General features: G+C 41.5%; 2 protein-coding genes across 5 annotated transcripts in view; one reads left to right on the top strand and one right to left on the bottom strand.

The window, feature by feature from the left end:
• GTF2H1 (general transcription factor IIH subunit 1) overlaps positions 1 to 11,288 on the bottom strand; it is a 48,585-nt gene extending 37,297 nt beyond the window's left edge. The window contains exons 1-2 of the mRNA XM_012456536.3: positions 11,003 to 11,288; positions 707 to 865 (exon numbers count right to left, since the gene is read on the bottom strand). Of these exons, the coding sequence (XP_012311959.1) occupies positions 707 to 860 (154 nt within the window). The 5' untranslated portion in view covers positions 861 to 865; positions 11,003 to 11,288. The remainder of the gene's footprint in view (positions 1 to 706; positions 866 to 11,002) is intronic.
• The window catches only part of HPS5 (HPS5 biogenesis of lysosomal organelles complex 2 subunit 2), a 43,294-nt gene continuing 32,216 nt past the window's right edge, over positions 11,251 to 22,328 (top strand). The window contains exons 1-4 of one of the 4 annotated variants that reach the window (XM_064365121.1): positions 11,581 to 11,669; positions 15,111 to 15,267; positions 21,270 to 21,380; positions 21,822 to 21,886. In XM_064365121.1, coding sequence (XP_064221191.1) covers positions 15,160 to 15,267; positions 21,270 to 21,380; positions 21,822 to 21,886 — 284 coding nt within the window. In that variant the 5' untranslated portion in view covers positions 11,581 to 11,669; positions 15,111 to 15,159. The other 3 variants (XM_064365122.1, XM_064365123.1, XM_021675176.2) reach the window with 3 other exon arrangements.

A 22,328-nucleotide genomic window follows, 5' to 3' on the forward strand; every position in this document is an offset into this window, starting at 1 on the left:
AGAAATTTATAAAAAGAAATTCTCTTCTCAACAGAATATGGCCACATAAGCAAAGATCAGATAACCTGACTAACTGGTACAATTTTAGTGAAGGAAAATCTGGCATCCTCTATCAGCATTTTAAATGCATAAACCTGGCCAGGCATGGTGGTGGATGCCTATAATCCCAGAACTTTGGGAGGATGAGGGAGGAGGGTTGCTTAAGGCTAGGAGTTTGAGACCAGCCTGGGCAACATAGGAAGACTCTGTCTCTACCAACACCACCACCAAAAATTGCATCAACTATTAAACAGAGGATTATTTGCAGGAATGTATCCTACACACACAACCTTGAAATGATAGTAGTGCAAACATTGTTTGCAATAAAAGAAATGCTGGAAAGTTCCTAAATGTTCAGCCACAGAGGGCTGGTTAAATACATGATTGTATATTCATTCAGTGGAGTATTACGCAACTCTTAAAAGTGTGTGGAGAATCTACACTTGAAGTAGATTTACATATTATATATAAGCCTGTACCTGTTCTATTATTAAGTGAAAAGGTCAGGTTATAGAATAGTATATATTTAGTGACCCCATTTTGTAATTATTTCTACATGGTTGATTTTTTGATATAAAACACAAAGATTATTTATACAATCTTTTTATAAAATTACTAGCAAATATGAGACACACATATACATCAGAACTTAGTATAGCTGACTTACATTTAATATCCGCATACATATGGCTGATTGTAAATCTATCTTTGCCTTCAGGTGCCCAAGCAATTCTTTCTGCCATGAGGTATAGAGCTCCATCCTGCTTCTTTTGACGTACTTTCTTTACAATCAGCAAAACTTCTTCAGATGAGGTTGCCATGGTGGCTAGAGGTGGTAAGAAAGAAAAAGAACGATGAAGAAAAAAATTATTCCACACATTGGCCGGGTGCGGTGGCTCAAGCCTGTAATCCCAGCACTTTGGGAGGCCGAGACGGGTGGATAACGAGGTCAAGAGATCGAGACCGTCCTGGTCAACATGGTGAAACCCCGTCTCTACTAATACAAAAAATTAGCTGGGCATGGTGGCGCGTGCCTGTAATCCCAGCTACTCAGGAGGCTGAGGCAGGAGAATTGCCTGAACCCAGGAGGCGGAGGTTGCGGTGAGCCGTGATCGCGCCATTGCACTCCAGCCTGGGTAACGAGCGAAACTCCGCCTCAAAAAAAAAAAAAAAAAAAAAATTATTCCACACATCAATTAGGGTTGAATTTGTTGACTTCTAGGGTCCCTTTCAAACATAAAATCTAAACTGTAGGAAATTAACAGAGAATCAGAAAGTCTCTTTTCTCATTCAAAGTTGAAGATAAAGCTGCATGGCAGTATTCCTCTACAATTAAATTTCATTTTGCTCATATTACAGGTGTAAATTTATATAACACTTTTATGCTAATGACTATTATCAATTTATTTTCCCCAGTTATATTCTTCAATCATATACACACAGTTTGCAAATGTGTGGTCTTTTATATGGTCTATATTTAGAATTGTAAAACTTTAGACTTACACAGTCATATTTATTATTTAGTTCAAATTTGTTTCAACTGAAACAACTAAGGTCTGGAAAATTTGTGGGGCCTTCCCAGAACTACTCCCAGAGCTGAAACCACACACAAGTTTCTTGATTTCTGGTCTGTTTTTTTCTGTATACCAGAAAATAAAACTGAGAGAATAACACATGCTAATTTCCTATCTTTTAACATTCAAATATCTTCAACTGCTCTCCGTGTCTTGGCCATGATTCGTTGGTACAATGGCTGTTACCTAGGAAAGAATGTAGTCCCTCCAGCCCCATCCCCTGCCTGTGGGAATCTTAAATGCCCAACCCAAATCCTCCAGGCTTGAGTGTGGCTGTCTGGAATTTGAGGCTGAAAAGAACTTTGAGGCTGTCTGGGTTCAGTCAGAAAGACTGCTGACTGATGGTGATGTCTGCCACGGGCCGGAATGGGGAAAGCTGTTGTGGCACCAATGCCACATATATGCCATTTCCTGTGAAGTTATGACTTTAGTTTTCATTCCCAGAGGAATGGCTAAAATATAATTTAAGAGTTACATCTGCCCTGGACAAATAAGTGAAGCTTTACTGAAACATTTTTCCTGAGGTTAAAACAAATGAAAATAGGCTGAGTGAGGTGGCTTAACACTTGTAATCCCTGCGATTTGGGAGGCCAAGGCAGGAGATATCACTTGAGCCCAAGAGTTTGAGATCAGCCTGGTCAACAAAGTGAGACCCCATCTGTACAAAAAATGAAAAAAATAGCCAGGTGTGATAGTGCGTATAGGTCTAACTACTTGGGAGGCCAAGGTGGGAGAACTGCTTGAGTTCAGGAATTTGAGGCTGCAGTGAGCTATAATCACCTCACTGTGTTCCAATCTGGATGACAGAGACCCTGTTTCTAAACAAATAAAATGGGAACAGTAAAATACTGGATCTGCTGTAGTTATTCAAAATAATTGCAAACTTCTATTTGAACATAATGGAAAAATAAGGAAGAGAAGCATGGCAGGCATTAAAAACAATAAGAAACCAGAAACTGTTATATTACAAAAAGAAAAAAAACACCCAAAAAGCTATTTAAACCATCACCTCTTAAGATTAATAAATATGGCTGGGCACAGTGGCTCCTGTCTATAATCTCAGCACTTCGGGAGGCTGAGGTAGGTGGATGGCTTGAGCTCAGGAGTTCAAGACCAGTCTGGGCAACACGGTGAAACCCCATTCTCCCTCAAAAAATACAAAAATTAGCCGGGCACAGAGATGTGCTCCTGCAGTCCCAGCTACTTGGAAGGCTGAGGCAAGAGAACTGCTTGAGTCTGGGAGGCAGAGGTTGCAGTGAGCTGAGATTGCACCATGCCTGGGGATGAAAGTGAAACTATGTCTGAAAACAAAGCAAAACAAACCACTGGATTAAAAAAATTACTTCCTATTCACTCAATGAGTTAGAATTAAAAAATATAAGGGAAAAAAGTGAAATCTTGCTTTCTTTGAAGTTGATTATCTCAATTATCAGTCAGATACCCTTTTTACAGGTCTTTACAGGCTATTCTATCCAGAGAAGAGACAGAAAATAGGTCAATGTGAATATATTTATCCAATAAATTTGTACTGAGCCAAGGAGCCTGGGGGCTATCCAAAGATGAATGTCTGTGATTTCTGGCTTTCAGAGATCTTCCAGTGCGGCGAGCAAGGTATGTGTGTATGTGTGCTATTTATTAGTGTATACAAATTATAATGTGTGTAGAGTCCTAATTAGGGAAAAGGAGTCAGGCTGGTGGGAGCAGGGGAAAGAAAAAAAAAAGGCAGATAAGCTACAAGTCAGCCTTTCTTCATGGTGCAGGACACATAGCCCTTCCGTGCAAATAACTCACAATCTCCCTGTGCCAGACTTACCACCAGACCTTCAGCTGACAGAAAAATGCAAGTTAGCACACTGCAACCTTGGTGCTATCAGTTCTGCACATTAGCCCTCTTCAGCACAAGCACCATCCTGTAAAACCCCCAGGAAGCCTTTGTCTCCTTGCAGTCAGCTCTCTGCTTGCTAACTGCACGTTGCTTTCTTGCAACATATTTTCCTACTTTCTCTAACAAATCTGGCTTTATTTACCTACAAGTGTCTTGGCAAATTCTTTTTACTGTTGCCACCAGCCTCAGACACTCGCTACCCACAACATGAAATCCCAAAAGAGATACAAAAATGTTCTGAGTTAGGACTCAGAGACAGTTTCTTCACTCAGGAAGCCATGAGAAATGTTTGCCACAAATTTTTTTAAAAGCCATTAAAAAAAAACTGAGATATAATTAACAAACCAACAAATGCATAGCTCTTAGGCATTTTGTTTAATGCGTTTTGACAACAGTACACACCCATTTACAATTACCCAAAATGAGACACAGAACATTTCAGTCACCCTTGAATATTCCCTCATGTTTCCTTCAGGTCAATCTCTTTTCCCCAACCTCCAGCAACTATTCTGATTTCTATCACCACAGATTCATTTTTAACTGTTCTAGGATTTCATATGAAAGGAATAATACAATGTGTACTCTTTTTGTCTCTAGTTTTTTGCTTAACATGTTATTTGAAATCCACCATATTGTTGCATATGTAACAGTTCATTCTTTTTTATATATAGTTTGGCTATAAATTGGGTCTTGAAGAGAGGACTTCTACAGAGAAAGTAAAGGGAAATAGGTGTCAGAGGCAAAGGGAATAGCTTGGGGCAATGGATTGAAACTCTCTAGGAATAAGTAGTCTGCTTGGAATACAGCATAAGGTTCCTGATAATCAACAGGATATGAGGTTGGACAGTTAAGATGGAGGCAGATAGTGGAGGATGCCACCCTATGTGGTAAACAACAGAAAACTTCTGAAGACTTCTGAATACAGCAGTGATTTGTATTTTAGAAATTAATCTGTGGGCAGCAGGTGAGACTGGAGAGGAACGGACAAGGAGGACCACTGAAGAAGCAGAATGAACATTGTTAAAGTGCTGAAGGAAGGGTCATGGTTTCTTGCCCATACCCCATTTCTGAGCCTTACTGACATGAGAACGGTGGTACCATTTTCAGAAATTAATGAGAAGGAAGAGCAGATTTCAAAGTGAAGATAAGAAATTCAGTTCTGGACATGATGTGTGTGAGGCACTGCTGAGTCATGTAGGTGGAGATAGTTTGCATTATATAGGTATTTGCAAACCTATAAAGCCCAATTAGATGACCGCTTTTAATTAAAAAGGGATTTTAAAAATTCTATAATGTCACAACCCTAACATCAGTTTTCCTCATTTTTAATTGTGCTTACCTTATCTGTACGCACCTTACAAATGTAATCATAAAATACATTCAAGTTCATTATTAGGTGATTTTTACTCACCCCTAAGAATTTCTCTGTGTTTTCTTACAATCCCCAGTTTTGATATCCATATACCAAATATGATAAAGGATCACCACCTTAATAAATGATACCACCTTTTAACTGACTTTTTGATGTCTTAAGACTCTGATTAGAGAGTTTCCCCTTCTTGAAGTATAAAAATCTGTTTTAAGATTATTTAATGACATGTAAAGATACACAGAGAAAAAAATGCAGTTTGATTCCATATTCTTAAATTATTATTACTTTTTGACACAAAGTCTCACTCTGTCACCCAGGCTGGAGTGCAATGGTGTGACCTCAGCTCACTGCAACCTCATCCTCCCGGATTCAAACAATTCTCCCTGCCTCAGCCTCCCAAGTAGCTGGGATTACAGACACCCACCACCACACCAGCTAATTTTTGTATTTTTTAGTAGAGATGGGGTTTTGCCATGTTGGCCAGGCTGGTCTTGCACTCCTGATCTCAGGTGACCCACCTGCCTCAGCCTCCCAAAGTGCTGGGATTACAGGCGTGAGCCACCGTGTCTGGCGCCACACACACACACACACACACACACACGCACACACACACATTTTTGAGATGGTGTCTCGCTCTGTTGCCCAGGCTGGAGTGCCGTGGCATGATCTCAGCTCACTGCAACCTCTGCCTCCCGGGTTCGAGGGATTCTCCTGCCTCAGCCTCCTGAGTAGCTGGGATTACAGGTGCATACCACCACGCCCAGCAAATGCTTGTATTTTAGTAGAGATGGGGTTTCACCATGTTGGTCAGGTTGGTCTCTAACTCCTGACCCTGTGATCTGCCCACCTCAGCCTCCCAAAGTGCTGGGATAACAGGCATGAGCCACTGAGTCTGGCCTGCCCATATTCTTAAATTTAAAAAAATCTAAAATTTAGGCTAGGCAGGGTGGCTCATGCCTGTAATCCAAGCACTTTGGAAAGCCAAGGCAGGCAAACCGCCCGAGACCAGGAGTTTGAGACCAGCCAATGCAATATAGTAAAATCCTGTCTCTACAAAAACTATAAAAATTAGCTGGAGCTGGGAGCATACACCTGTAGTCCCAGCAACTCGGGAGGCTGAACTGGGAGGATTACCTGAGCCTGGGGAGATGCAGGCTGTGGTGAGCCATGATGATGCCAATGCACTCCAATTTGGATGACAGAGTGAGATACTGTCTCAAAATAATACTCGCCATCATCTAGAATTTACTGAATGCTTAATAATATGTCAGGCACTGGACTAAGTTTCTTATAGGCATTATTTCAGTCAGGCCCCAGTTAATAACCCCATGAGATAGGTTCTATTATTAGTTTCATTTTGTAGATAAGGAAATGGTCTGAGAAATCAAGATGCTTTCTTAAAGCATCAGGGAAGTTGCAGAACTGGGTTTGAATGTGGGTCAATCTGTCCTTGAAATTCCACTATGTTACTCTGCAAATATATGTGACTGGAGGGAGGGATAGATACCAAATTTAATAGTGATTATAGGTGATAAAAAATACAGATGACTTAAATGTTCTTTTACTTTTCTGATCTATAATAAATACATATTTTATACTAGTTATTTAAAAAATGTCTTCCCAAGAGTTTATTCTCCATCAAACCAAATGTTTATAAGGTACCCGAAGAAAGTGTGAGGGTTGCTAGCGTCAGAATTTGAAAACAGTGTTTTCTATTTTCAATAGTTTATTATTTTCAATTTATGTAATACATGTGTTATCACTTGTACTTTTAAACTAATTTATGAAAATAAATTTTATAAGATCTATGAAATTCTTAGTTGAAATACTTTAACATTAATTTTCTAGTACTCTTTATAATAAACATATAACTATTAATATTTCTGCCTCAGCTTCCTGAGTAGCCGAGGTTACTGATGCCTGCCACCATGCCCATCTAATTTTTGTATTTTTTTTTTTTTTTGTTTAGTAGAGATGGGGTTTTGAGGCAGGTTGATCACTTGAGGTCTGGACTTAGAGATAACATATTTTAAAAAGCCCACTCTGTAGAAAATGAAACTGGACTGAAAACCATACAAATTAGGACCTACATTTTAGCAAAAATCAGTTAAAATCTAAGAAAGACGAGAGGGGAGGATTTTAGGGGGACGTTAGCAGATAATTTTAAGTATGTTGATACTTCATTATCCTACTTAAGTAGGATAATTTAAAGTATGTCAGTAGTTGGAAGAAAAGCAGTGAGCAAGGACAGCTGATAGAGCAAGTCTTCAATTAACTGGGCTTACAGTAGCACAAATAAAGTGTTAGTATTGGAAAATAATACAAAAACCTTTCTGAGTTGAGAAGGTAAGAAAATGCATGAAGACAGAGAAACTGCACAGTGGAGAGACATTAGACAGAACTATTTTATATCAACTGGGAAGAACATAACTTTTTTTTTTTTTTGAGAAGGAGTCTTGCTCTGTTGCCCAGGCTGGAGTGCAGTGACATTATCTTGGCTCACTGCAACCTCTGCCTCCCAGGCTTAAGTGATTCCCTTGCCTCAGCCTCCTGAATAGCTGGGATTATAGGCACACGCCACCATACTGGCTAATTTTTGTATTTTTAGTAGACATGGGGTTTCGCCATGTTGGCCAGGCTGGTCTCGAACTCCTGATCTCAGGTGATCTGCCCCCCTCAGCCTCCCAAAGTGCTAGGATTACAGGCATGAGCCACCACGCCCAGTCACAGACTCATATATATAACATGCAAAACCATTCATATCAAAATTCATTTACAAGGAACTTAATTGTCTCAGAGCTAATTTACTTGGTAAATTTTCCTAGTCATCTGTAGCACCTCTGTTAATTGTTTAAGACCAATTTTAGGAGGTTTAATAGAATCACTGGCATTATCTTACAGTGCCTTCTGTGATTTCCAGGTTTTTCTTGAGTGCATGAGTGGCAAACACTTCTTCCCAGTAGAACTCTCTAACAGCCATAGAAATTTATGAAAGTTATTGGTGTAGGTTACATTCAAACAGATTAGGTCAATGAAGATCTAGCTTTATTCAGAAGACTACTTTATGAAGTAGTCTGTTATAAGACTTCTTTAAATAGCAAGATCTCTAGTAAAGGCATTAATTTATTTGCAGTTAAAAATGTATTTGTCTTAATCTAAATTCATATGCCTTGCTCTGAGCCTTTGTACATTCTCTTCCTTTCCCATTAACTGGCTTTTAATCATTTTTTTTTTCAGTCTATGCTAAGCTTCAAAGTTACCAGCTGAAGTCTCCTATTATTTTCTTCATGGCACTTACTACAAAATAATTTTTAATGTAATTCTTTTAATGTATACATCCTCTGACAGATTGCAAGCTTCAAAAGGGAGGAGAGAGGCCATATATGTTGGGTTCTCTGTAATATAGCACCCAAGTAATATAGTGTTTGGCCTATAGTAAGAGTCCAAGAAATATCAATGACATCATTTAAGATCTTGTTGTTAAAAGAATACAATCTCTTGGTAAGACATAATAAGAAATCTTTGCATATACATCCTTACCTAAACTCCAGGAAGCACTACAGGTCTCAATTCACAGATCAATGTACTATTTCTCATATAGATTCTAATAACTGAATCTTGCCCTTAAAAGGAAACAGTGATAGGGAAGAATTTGAACTGGTTGAACACAAATCTCTAAATTACTGCACCTCTGCATTTCCAATACCTATATCCCCTTTTCCAATGTGCAAGAGATAAATGGGGGAGACGAGATGGGGGAAACAAGTGAGAGAAATTATCCTCTGAAAGGAGGATTACTAGAGAGCACTGTTATATTTGCCAGCACACGAAAATGGAGATTTGGAATGCCACTCACCATCAAGCAACTGAAAAGTGTTTTAACAATTTAGCATTACAGGGAATAACTTCAGAAGCATGTAAAGAGTGACCAAAATGTACTGTTTTAAGGATAATTTCAAAGACAAGGAAGATATTAAGGAGAATAACTGCTGTGGCAATTTTAGGACTGAGCACTTGTACCTTTTACAGCAGTGCAGGGAAGAGGCAGGAGGAGGAAAATTCGACAGAGGTGCATGATAAAGGAAAATATGCTCATATCCACTAAAAAATACTGCATGCTGACAAAAGTACATTATCAATATTGAGAGAATAATAATCAGTTGGTAATTAAAGTGGTGAAAAGAGGAACCACTAGATCAATGCCTGAGACTGCCACAATGAAGGCAGGAAAGAGAAAGAAGGGCACAAAGCTACCTTTATCAGCTGTATCCATAAGACACAGATAAAAGGTGGCCAAAATGCTAGGAAAGCTCAAGGTGTACCAGACAACATTTTGATAGTAGGGAATAAAATAGCACAGAGAAGCAGGTTATCAGAGGGCAGGACACACGGTACCAGCAGGGAGAAGTTACAAGCCTTGAGGGCAGTACACACTGGAAGCATTCACAACTGAGTGGTGCTGATCACTGGCTTCACTTCTTTTAACTGATTCTTCTCCCTCAGTACATTAATCTTTCTAGCATTTTTCAAAAGCCCTATCTGAATTTATTTTTTTTTTCACATTTGTACTGCAATGTGTATTTAATATCACCTAGGAGAGACTCACATTTATTAATCTGCTGCACTGCTAAAAGTCAGCTGAATGGCCTGGCCGACATGGTGAAACCCCGTCTCTACTAAAAATAACGAAAATTAGCCAGGCATAGTGGCATGCGCCTGTGGGCCCAGACACTTGGGAGGCTGAGGCAGGAGAAGCGCTTGAACCGAGGAGGAGGTTGCAGTGAGACGAGATCACGCCATTGCACTCCAGCCTGGGAAAAAGAGAGAAACTCTTTCTCAAAAAAAAAAAAAAAAGGCTGAGTGAGGATAGTATAGTAGACCATCTCCTTTTTCTCCTTTCTGAATGAGGGACTTAAGCCTGCTAACAGGTACAAAGTTCTCTCCAGAGTCTAGTCCTTCTGTAAGCCCAAGGCCTGCTACTTGAGGTTATCTTCCTTGCAGTTGTGACCTTTCTATCTCAAATACTCTTGTTTTGGCTTTTAAAAAATCTTAAGGTTGGCAACTTGGGCTTAATTACCTAAGTCCAGTTCAGTGGTTTTCAAACTGTGTTCCAAGAGATGCCTCTAGCATAGAGGTGAAGTGGAGTGGTGAGGCCTGGCCCTCCTGAACTTAGTTCCACTAGAGCATGCAGCTTTACATATTGGGTTTCCGGTAAAAATTCATGGGAAGAAATTGTTCCACTCCTTTAAAACGTTTGAAAATCACAAGTCTGGATAATAGTTTTAAAGTCTGGATATTGGTTTGTATATAGTTAATACTTACTGCAAAACATATTTCATTCAAACCATTCAGTTTAAGACTGGGTCTTCAAATCTACAAAAAATGTATTTTTTGTGTCTCCTTTCCCCATCCCCATTTTACTGATGCTAAAATGGGAGTTTCACAGTCAACTGGGGCCAAGCACGGTGGCTCAGGCCTATAATTCTAGCGCTTTAGGAGGTAGAGGTAGGAGAATCGCTTGAGCCCAGAAATTCGAACTTACAGTGAGCTATTATAACGCCACTGCATTCCAGCCACGACGACAGAGCAAGCCTGTCTCTTAAAAAAGAACACTGGAGGATTAACAAAAAATTACGTATATCTCGGTACTGGTATGTTTTTCATCATCACATGACAATCAAATTGGGCATGACCAAAACTAGGTGTGTGTGGACTGGCACACGTTGAGAGGTTAAGACTGACAGGTGGAAGCAAAAGGTGTGCTGACACCAAAGAGAGAGCTTGTCTCTTACAGAATCCCAGACTCAGCGGCACATTTCCTAACGGGAAGGGCTTCTCTGTCTGGAAGAGGCCTCCACCTCATTCTCACAAGCCAAATCTGATCCTGGCTTTGGGTAAACCTTCAAGTCCCGGCTCTCAGTGGATGAGCAGGCTTTCATTAGGCAAGCAGATTAGGGGTCGCCTCTTCCTCGTCTCGGGGTAAGGGCAAACAAGACGGTAGGCTTGGGCGTTGTGAAGACGGCGACAGGGACGCTGGGAAAAGGGGTAGAATCCACGGCGTTCTGCGGCCCCCGGGCCTGTCAGTTCCTCACTCGCCCACCCACCCGTCCGCATTCTTCGGTCTAAACTTACCAGGTGGAAGCTACAACTCTAGGTAGGAAGTAACTAACTGGGTTGGGTCCGGTCGAGTTCCGCTGAGCTTCTTAGACCGGCTGCTGGGAAGAGGCTGAAACCCAGCGGCCGCAGCAGTCGCCACCGCCTCTGTTACTGTGGGGTCTCGCCTCCATCGCTGGCTGCGGAGTCTGAGGGCACGTGACCGGAAATACCAAGGCGGGCCCTTAGGCACGTGACCCAAGAGTGCGGCCGCCATGACACCTTCCGCCAGTTCTCTCCCTCCCCCACGGCTTCCCGCCTGTTTCGTTTACTCTCTCCGGTCTCGAGCGGTGAAGGGTCCTGGGATCCTGGCTACCCAACCATTTGGCCTGGAGCTCCTCCGGTTCCAGTCGGCGCCGGGTCTTCAACCGGCAACGGCCCTCCGGCTGCAGGCCGTAGACAGCATAATCTCGACCGCGGCCTGAGGGGGAGGGATCACGCGCAAGGAGGGGGGCGTGACTCGTCACGTGACAAGGAAGTGCCGTTAGTAGCGTTGTCCCCAGGTCCGCGGCTCTCGTGGATGACGTTAGCAAGGAAGGGGAGGAACGGGAGGAGAGACTGGAGACTGAAGTTCACGTTCCGCTCTTACTGCACAGTGAATTTCCCGGTTCTACGCCGGGAGACAAGATCCACTGAGACCTGCGAGGTACTGGCCTGGATGTGGTGGAGCTGGGACCTCCGGGCTGCTAGTCTGTGGGCCTGGCTTTGAAAATTGGTTACTGGGTCTCCTCTCGAGATCTCAAGATATTAAAGTTACTGCGGTAAAAAAGGTAGTAGTTCCACTAGGCAAGGAGCTTTTTGTGGCCAGTGGTTGTGTTTTGTTCATCCATGTGTCTCCAGCGGTGTGTTCAGTGCCTGGAACATAGTAGGCACTCAGAATGTTGAATGAATGTATGAATGAGTCAGTCGCCATTTGTCTGTCGAGGGCGGAGAGTTGTTTTCTGATCATTTCTTCTTGGATAGAAAGATCCCATTGTGAAAATGAGGGAATCTGCAACTTCCCCTTCTCATTTCTTCTATTTTTGCTCTCTTTCTTATTTCTTTCTCCTCTTCTTTCTTCCACGCACCTACTGGGGCAAAAGAACATATTTGCATTTGATGTGTGAGCAACAAACACTATTTTACGATAATGGAAAGATGAGATTTGGATTCAGGAGACATGTATTTTAGCTCTACCATTTATGAGCTCTCACAGAAGTTGTTTCGTTTACTTTGGTTAAGCATTTGTCGCCAACTTCTATGTTCTTAGTTTTTGGTAGAGTGACCTCACAGAAGTAACATTTAAACTCAGCTTTGCAGAAAGATAGGGTTTTGGTAAATGGGGGAAGATTTCATAAACAGCATATATTAAACCATGAAGGCACAGCAAATTTATAGAATGAAAGAGAAAAAAAAGTTGAGTCCAATGTAGTTGGAGAATAGGAGAGAGGTTAAGATGGGAAATGAGGCTGGAAAAAGAAGTAGGGACGAGATAACAGATTATAACGAAGTGGAGCTATTGAAGGTTTGTACAATTTTAAGTATATACTTTTAAAACTTCATTATGGAAAATTACAAATGTAGACAAAAGTAGGATAGTAAAATGAACCCTCAGGTACACTTAACCCAACTTGAACAATTATCAGCATTCTGCTGTTCCTGTTTATACTGAGTTTGTACATTTCTAGGTACTTTTTATATCCATTGTTGCATTTGATTAATAGCAGCTTTCAATTTGCTTAGCTACTGGCTAAGATTTTATTTATGTAAACAATTTCTTTGGGTTTTAGTTGACTACTTGCTCTGTTGAATCAATAGTGTGACATGGCCACTTAAACACAGCTAATACTCTTTTAGGCTGTAATATAGAAACTTAGTGTCTAGATCCAGGAAGTTAGTGTTTCTACTCTATTCTAGGCTTATCCAACTACTTAAGAAGTATTATGCTCAGTTTGAGGCACCTCATTTTTAGGCAAACTAAAGTGCCTCTGTAGAAGGTTGACTGAAACAGTAACAGGGTTGGAAAATGTCATGTCAGGAGTGATGGTGGAACTGGGAATGTTAAATTTTTAGAAGACCTAATAATGCTTTTCAAATACCGAAGGATTGTTTTGGAAAGAGACAGCTTGTTTCCTTCAACTGTAGAAGCTACATACAATTAGGAATAATGGTAGAGCTCTAAGTGATCAGGCTTCAGCACAGTATTAAAAAGAACCTTGTAAGAGTAGTGAGCCCTGTGGAGGAGTAGAATTGGCAGCTTCATGACAATGTGCTTTCTTTCTATTGCTGAAAATGTTCAGGTATCTAGGGCAAAACTAATTTCCGAATTAGGTGGACATGTTCACTGAATTACCTATGAGTCTTTTTCCACCTTGAGAATTCTAGGAAGCAGGGCTCATGTGGGATCTTGAAAGCTGGGTATGTTTGGATAAGAAGACCTGGAAGGGAAGCAGTCATTTCAGGGATAGTAAACATAAATGTATAAAGTTTGAGTTGGTTTAACACTGTCATCCAGCAGCTTCTCTGAGAATTGGCATTGCTTATGCTGTTTTTATTTATCTCTGTCAAATTCTTTTTTTTTTTTTTAAGTAGAACTTAACTAGGTTGTCTCCCTCCCCACCATCGTATAATAACTTCCAGGACTTTCTCTTTTCATAGAGATTAAGGCAAAATGACCTATCTACTTTGGAGTTTGTTTCAAGATCACAAGTAGAAGAGACACTATAATATTATCATTCCTTTCCATCCCTTTTGGATCCTGTACCATGGTTTTATCTTTTTCTTGAATCTTCAGTCCCTTTCGTTCTAGACTCTACTTTTAGCTACTACCTACAAATCTGTTTAAGAATCTCCCCATTGATGAAGTTGAGAGGTTTTCTCCTTTTCCACCAGACTTGTGAGTAATTGAAATGTTTTATTCTTATTTTCATACCACCCACCCCCTTTCTCAAGTCTTTGTTTTCCAGTGTCCAACCACCCACAGTACAGAAATTATGTGACCTCCCGACACCAAATTCTTTAATTCCTTTCTGTTCCCTGCCAAATTAAGTTCAGATTCTTTGGTTTGAAAAATTCAAAGTGTTTTGTAACTTGGGCCCAAATTATGATTACAGGTTTTTCTTTCATTATTCCATTGCTTGTATCCTGTGTTTCAGCCAAAGACTAAACTTGTATTCTTCTAGTATATTCTGCATTTTTTCTTCTTTATATATCTGCTTATTGCTGCCCTACCTGCTACCCTTTCTGTTTTCCTTGAGATAAAAGCCTAGTCAGCTGCGCCCAGTGGCTCACGCCTGTAATCCCTGAACTTTGGGAGGCAGAGGTGGGTGGATCAGGAGGTCAGGAGTTCATGACCATCTGGCTAAGATGGTGAATCCCCATTTCTACTAAAAATAGGAAAAATCAGTCAGGTATAGTGGCATGCACCTGTAATCCCAGCTACTTGGGAGGCCGAGGCAGGAGAATCACTTGAACCTGGGGAGTGGAGGTTGTAGTGAGCTGATATCATACCATTGCACTGCAGCCTGAGTGACAAAATGAGACTCCATCTAAAAAAAAAAAAAAAAAAAGCATAGTCAGCATCAGTACTACTTTCTTTAGGAAATTCTCTGCTAGGTTGGAGAGAGGTCTAGTGGCCTATTCCTATTAAGCACTATTAAATTGTTAGTTGATAAATGTAGGGTTTGCTGATAAGTTAATAAGTTAAGGCCTTTACAGAAGATTGCATTTTAACGAGACTCCTAAAGACAGAAGATTTACTACTCATAGAAATGCAAAAGCAGGGTTGCTGTTTTGCCTCAGAGGACATAGGCCAATTTTCCTAAATCCTACTCTGCCTATTTGCCTACTCACACTGTTAGATCTAACACTGGAGGATAGGATTATGGAGGACCTTGAGAATCCCTATCTGACACTATGGGAGTTTGAGTCAGGAAATGACACAATGTAAACATGCTGTGGTATACAATGTTACCCGTATGTGTTTTCTTTCTAAGCACCTGTATAGTGGGGACTTTCTCATGTTTCCCTATGTTCCCCACATATTTGTTAAACGCATGTTAAATGAATGGTGGGCTTCTTAAATTATATTTTTGTGGATTTTATTCAGGTGAGGAATACTGTACCTATCATTCAACAAGTTTCAGCTTTCTGGCTAAATGACTTTTGTGCCAGTGATACCAGAGTCCTACAGCCATGTTCTCGCAGAGTTTGAGTCTCTGGATCCGTTACTCTCAGCCCTGCGGCTGGACTCCAGTCGTCTAAAGGTGAATTTCTTGATCCTTGTATCAGTTTCATTTTCATGTGCTCTCTGTTACATGTGCCCCTACCCTCTAGTTCCTTAACGTTTTGTGGAATATTGGGTGTTCTTACCTGTCCTAGTCATACTTTTGTGGGGGGAAAAAAAGAAGAAAATAAACTTCTTATCTGAGGAATGTGAGCCCCTTTAAATCGTCAGGCCCAGGCTGGGCATGGGGCTCATGCCTGTAATCCCAGCACTTTGGGAGGCCAAGGTGGGCAGATCATTTGAGGCCAGTAGTTCGAGACCAGCCTGGCCCACATGGCAAAACTCCGTCTCTGCTAAAAATACAAAACTTAGCCAGGCAAGGTGGCACATGCCTGTATTCCCAGCTACTTGGGAGGCTGAGGCACAAGAATCACTTGAACCTGGGAGGTGGAGTTTGCATGAGTTGAGGTCATGCCACTTCACTTTAGCCTGGGCAAGAGTGAAAAAAAATTATCAGGCCCAGAGAAGCATTGGAGTGAAGCAGCAGTCTCATATTACTCTTGCTTGAACTAAATAATTACCTCTTGAAGCTACTTGCTATTATGTGGGCACTAGGCTAACTGATGCCAAGTGGTGATAAAATGCAGTATACCTTATAGTTCAAGAGTGTATAGCCAATCACTAATCAGTGTTATTTCTGTAAACCAATGAGAATTCCTGACAAACAGCCTCTTTTGAAAACTTGAGTTTCTTGTTTTCCGGAGTATTCCCCAAGGCAACTTCGAAGTGTGTCCTAGGCTGCAGTCCTCAACCTTGGCCCAAATAAACTTGTTGTTAATTTGGCCTCAACCATCTTCCTTTTAGCTTGACACTTTATATAGAAGTAACATTTTCATAGCTCTTCTTTGATTTATTTTTGAGCTTTCTTTTGAATTCTAATTTACCTCCCCAGAAACTGTGATGCTGACTTGCTTCATTTTTCCCCATAAGTGTTTTGCTGTCTTCTCTCAGAAAGTAATATATTTGATTGAGAATAAAATGGTAGGCCGGGCATGGTGGCTCACGCCTGTAATCCCAGCACTTTGGGAAGCCGAGGCGGGCAGATCACGAGGTCAAGAGATTGAGACCATCCAGGCCAACATGGTGAAACCCTGTCTCTACTAAAAAATACAAAAAAATTAGCTGGGCATGGTGGTGCGCACCTGTAGTTCCAGCTACTTGGGAGGCTGAGGCAGGAGAATTGCTTGAACCTGGGAGACAGAGGTTGCAGTGAGCCGAGATTGTGCCACTGCACTGCAGCCTGGCGCCTGGTGACAGAGTGGGACTCTGTCTCAAAAAAAAAAAAGAAAGAAAGAAAATGGCATAAATGAGTATATCTCACAAAGACCAGGAGAAAACTGTCTCTTCACCCTGTGAAGGTTTGCTGAAAAATCAACTAATAAAAGTAAGATTTAATAGGAAAAAAGGCATGTAAAATCTTCTTTTCTTTCTTTTTGTTTTCTTTTGAAACAGGTTCTTTCTATTGCCCAGGCCCAAGTGCAGTGGGAAAATCATAGCTCACTGTAACCTCAAACTCCTGGGTTCAAGCAATCCTCCTACCTCATCTTTCTGAGTAGCTGTGACTAACACAGTTGATACCATACCAGGCTAATTTTTTTTTTTTTTTGAGGCGGAGTTTCGCTCTTGTTACCTAGGCTGGAGTGCAATGGTGCGATCTGGGCTCACCGCAACCTCCGCCTCCTGGGTTCAGTCAATTCTCCTGCCTCAGCCTCCTTGAGTAGCTGGGATTACAGGCACGCGCCACCATGCCCAGCTAATTTTTTGTATTAGTAGAGACGGGGTTTCACCATTTTGACCAGGATGGTCTCGATCTCTTGACCTCGTTATCCACCCGCCTTGGCCTCCCAAAGTGCTGGGATTACAGGCTTGAGCCACCGTGCCTGGCCCGCCAGGCTAATTTTTAAAAAGTTTTTGTAGTGATGGGGTCTTGCTATGTTGCTCAGGCTAGAGTACAATAGTGAGACCATAGCTCATGGTGGCATCGAACTCCTGGCCTCAAGCAATCCTGTGCCTTGGTCTCCCCCAAACACTCAGATGACAGGAGTGAGCCACCATGCCCAGCCCTATGTACCCATTTTCATAGAGACGTGGGGATATGAAGAATGTAGACGATTGTTTTGAGTGGCAATAAATTATTAGGGAAATGAATAGATGTAGCAAGGGGGAGGCAGACCTGGGAAAATGAGGGATGGAGTTGCACAGGAACAATCTGACTTATGCAGGTAAAATCCCCCAGATAATCTTTTGGAGCTGCCCTCAGGAATATAAATGAAAAGTCTATCTGAGCATGATGAAGACTCCCAGTCTCTTCTCTAGTGGTTGATCTTTCCTGGTTATTTGATGAGATCCCTAGGGAAAGGGTTTTGGACAATTGCATTTCGTTTGGAAAGAAGCTTTCTTTCTCTTTTCTTCTTTTCCTTTCTTTTTCTTTTTCTTTTCTTTTTTTGAAACAGAGTCCTTTGCCCAGGCTGGAATGCAGTGGCACGATCTTGGCTCACTGCAGCCTCCACTTCCTGGGTTCAAATGAGTCTTGTGCCTAAGGCTCCTGAGTAGCTGGGATTACAGGCACCTGCTGCCATGCCCTGCTAATTTTTGTATTTTTAGTAGAGACAGAGTTTAGCCATGATTTGGCCAGGCTTATCTCAAACACCTGGCCTCAAACAATCCTCCTGTTCCTCCCAAACTACTGGGATTACAAGCGTGAGCCACTGAGCCTGGACCCTTTTGGAAAGAAGCTTTCTTGGTCAGATAAGGAAATTCCTCTGGAGAGAGTCCCTCTCTGTGCTTGGTAGAGGGGTGATAAAAAGACAGGGTTAAAGGGACTTCGATTTTGAGGCAGCTTCTAAGGACTGTCAGCATGTCAAAACTCCGTATTTTGGGGTATTGGTTGCTGAGCCCCAACAACCCCATTACATTTTGAAAAACATGAACCATTGCAGTTATACTAAGGTCATTCCAAAACAGGGAATCTGGTATAACTCTCGTTTTAGGGAGCAAAGCCAAAGTTAGTTAGCTCTGGGCAGAACGTCGACCTAAAAGGAAGAAGCTGAGGCAAGTACCCTGGCTTGGTGGCTCAAGCTGTAATCCCAGCAAGTTAGGAGGTGGAAGTGGGAGGATTGCTTGAGCTCAGGAGTTTCAGATCAGCTTGGGCAACATGGCAAAACCCCATCTTTACAAAAAATACAAAAATTAGGCCGACATGGGTGGATCACGAGGTCAAGAGATGGAGACCATCCTGGCCAACATGGTGAAATCTCATCTCCACTAAAAATGAAATATTAGCTGGGTGTGGTGGTGCATGCCTATAGTCCCAGCTACTCGGAGGCTGAGGCAGGAGAATTGCTTGAACCCAGGAGGTGGAGGTTGCAGTGAGCCAAGATCGCACCACTGCACTCCAGCCTGGCAACAGAGTGAGACTCCATCTCAAAAAACAAAAAACAAAAAACCAAACAAAAAAATTAGCTGGATGTGGTGGTGGGCGCCTGTGGTCCCAGCTACTCAGAAGGTGAATTGGGAGGATTGCTTGAGCCAGGGAGGTTGAGGCTGCATTTAGCTGTGATCGCTCCACGCATTCCAACCTGGGTGACTGAGACCCAATCTCAAAAGGAATAAAAAAGACTGAAAAGCAAAACTGAGGCAAAGGCAAAAATAATATAAATAGTTTATTAGGGCCAAGCTTGAGGATTACAACCTGGCAACATAGATACAAGTTGGTTTTAATAATACACTTTGATTAGCAGCAAGCGGATTTTTTTTTCTTTTTTGAGATGAGTCTTGCTCTGTTGCCCAGGGTGGAGTTCAGTGACACCATCTCAGCTCTGTGCAAACTCTGCCTCCCAGGTTCAAGCGATTCTTGTGCCTCAGCCACTGAAGAGGCTGGGATTATAGGTGTGTACCACCGTGCCTGGCCAATTTTTGCATTTTAGTAGAGATGGTATTTTGCCATGCTGGCCAAGCTGGTCTCAAATACCTGGCCTTGAGTAATCCACCTGTCTTGACCTCCCGAAGTGCTGGGTGGATTATTTTTTGAGATAGAGGGTGGGAGGGTCTTACTATGTTGCTCAAGCTGGAGTGCAGTGGCTGGCTAGTCACAGGTTTCATAGCTGAGTAAATAGCACACTGCAGTGCACTGCAGCTTTGAACTGGCATCAGTCAGTCTTCCTGCCTCAGCCTCTCAAGTAGCTGGGACTACAGGCATGTACCACACTAGATGGCCCAGCTAATTTTTGTGTTTTTTTTTTTTTGTAGAGATGGGGTTTCACTGTGTTCCTCTGGCTGGTTGCAAACTCCTAAGCTCGAGCAGTCCTTCCACCTTGGCCTCCCAAAGTGGCTGGGATTATAGGCATGAGCCACTGTGCCCAGTTGGATTTGTTAAAAATAAAATTTTTTAAATTAGGGATGGGATCTTACTCTGTTTGCCCAGGCTGGTCTCGAACTCCTGGCCTCCCAAAGTGTTGGGATTATAGGCGTGAGCCACCTTGTTTGGCCCAAGTGGATTTTTAAAGGAAAAGAAGAGGCAGATTCTGAGTTGTTTACCAACAACTTACATCAAAATAACAAAAACTATTGATTGACTATACATCATTCTTTGTGTCACAGATTTCAGTGACATGAAGATAACAGGTGAGGCAGCTAGTCAGGGACAAAACTTTAAACAGTTGCCCCCAGGCCTGGGTGCACAGAGTAGGGTCATGACTGATAGCTCATATTCGTTTCTCTCTGGGCCGGCATACTTCACATGGCTCAGATTGCCCTGAGCTATTTTTCTTTTCTCAATAACTATGTGTTTTGATTGTCTTTGGAATTCAAAGAACTATGTGCTTCCTTTAAACTCTTGAGTTATTTTGATTAAACTCAGGAATGACACGGTAAGGACCAAAGTTTCATAACTAGTACCAAAATAATTTTGTTTTTATACTTTGCTACTGCCCTAAAGTACTAGCATGTGAGGAAAGGGAAAATAGGAAGTGATAGGCAAAGTAATATGAGTAGCAATTTTGAGGCTTGGTATCAGCTAGACATTTTTTCAGGTGCAAGTTACAGTATGGTATAACATACTAGTAGGAGCTTAAGTGGTAAAGATGTTTATAATCTCATAGGAGGTTAGTGTTCTGGGTTTAGTGTAGTGGCCCAATGATATAAGTGGCTCCCATTTTTCCTGTTCTACCATGTGTATATATGTTAGCTTTTAGTCGCATTTGCAATATGTGTCTCCTCTCCAGTCTTACTGTTCTCATTAATATGTCAAGAAAGTGGGGGCAAAGGGCAAAGGCTTTCCACAGTCTCTGCCTTTTATCTGGGAAGGTAAAGCTTCCCTTCCTGAGAAGCCCTCAGCAGCCTTGGTCTTACTAGCTAGAATTGAGTTACATGACAACCCTTGGCAACAAGGGAACTGGGAATGTGAATATTTAGGTTTTCCAACTTCTGTAGTAAAAAGCAACACAATTGAAGAGGATTGGGAATGTCTCTTAACTGACTAATAACTTCTGCCACAGGGTATTGGGTGCAGCATGGCCACTGCTTTCTCTGATAGAGTCTCACCTACCTTAAGACTTGTGAATGTTTTGTGGTGTTTGTGCAGACTGGAAATGATTTAAACGAATGAATGATTAATGTGGTTGCTTTATCTTCTGGTAACTTCCTTGGTCTTCCATTGTTGTAGTCATCATTGGAATGACCTAGCAAAATTACACAAAATATGAACAGTCTAACAGCCAGCTTTTGCCAAGGGAAAATTACTCATACAATAGAGCCTATTCAGCCTTTTGAGATTCGTTTAGAAGTTTAAAAACAAAATGTTCTTTCATCGATATTTTTTACTATTCTAGAATTAGAGAATAAGGGTCATGTTGTATCCATTTGGGCAGAGGGTAAAGTGAGGGAAGGAACCTGATGCATAAATCCTCAGTGTTTATTTCCAGTGGATAGTCTATTTGGTTAAGTAGCTGTGCTTATCTCACACTTCTCTTCACATGTTTTTAGTGCACAAGCATAGCTGTGTCACGAAAATGGTTGGCTTTGGGCAGTTCCGGAGGAGGACTCCATCTCATTCAGAAAGAAGGCTGGAAGCACAGGCTTTTTCTTTCACACAGGGTAAGATGAAGGGCAGCTCTGTCATATACCATTTGGAGTCTTTCATATATACAGATTTCTCCAATATAAATAATCATTTGGAATAAAAGAATGTAAAACTTGGCTGGGCAGAGTGGCTAATGCCTATAATCCCAGCACTTTAGGAGGCCAAAATGGGTGGATTACCTGAGGTCAGGAGTTCAAGACCAGCCTGGCCAACATGGTGAAACCCCATCTTTATTAAAAATACAAAATTTAGCTGGGCTTGGTGGCGGGCACCTGCAATCCCAGCTACTTGGAAGGCTGAGGCAGGAGAATCACTTGAATCCAGGAAGTGGAGGTTGCAGTGAGCTGAGATCGCACCATTGTACCCCAGCCTAGGTGATAGAATGAGACAAGGTGTAAAAAAAGAAAAAAAGTAAAACTTGAGATTTAAAAAATGTGTTTTCTTTTGTGCCCTAGGAAGGTGCAATTTCTCAAATCGCTTGTTGTTTACATGATGATGATTATGTTGCTGTAGCTACCAGGTAAGAATCTGTTTTAAAACTATCTGTCCTTTTTCAAATGCATTTTAAATTGACATATGTGTTTGTTAGGATGACAAACCATCTTGGTTTGCCTAGGATTGTCCCAGTCTTAACACTGAAACTCCTGTGTCTTAGGAAACCTTTCAGTACCTAGCAAACCAGAACGAACAGTTGGTCATCCTAGTGTTTGTAGAAAATGCTAATTTGAGGTTACAACATTTCAAAGGCCTTAAAAGAGAAAGGGAACAGAGATAATTTAGATCATTTAACTTCTCCTATTAAACTGGTTTGGTGACTAAAGCAAGGAAATTAGTACCTTGACTTTTTATAATACTTCCTCTTTTCTGAAGAACAAGAGTTGCGTATGTATTTAATATAGTTGATACTGTGATGCAATTAAATTGTACCTTTTTCACCATTGTGAAAAATTTGCCTCTGTGAC

The sequence above is a fragment of the Aotus nancymaae genome, unplaced genomic scaffold (assembly GCF_030222135.1).
Source record: "Aotus nancymaae isolate 86718 unplaced genomic scaffold, 86718_ANA_hifiasm-v0.15.2.pri h1tg000059l, whole genome shotgun sequence".
Classification (NCBI taxonomy): domain Eukaryota; kingdom Metazoa; phylum Chordata; class Mammalia; order Primates; family Aotidae; genus Aotus; species Aotus nancymaae.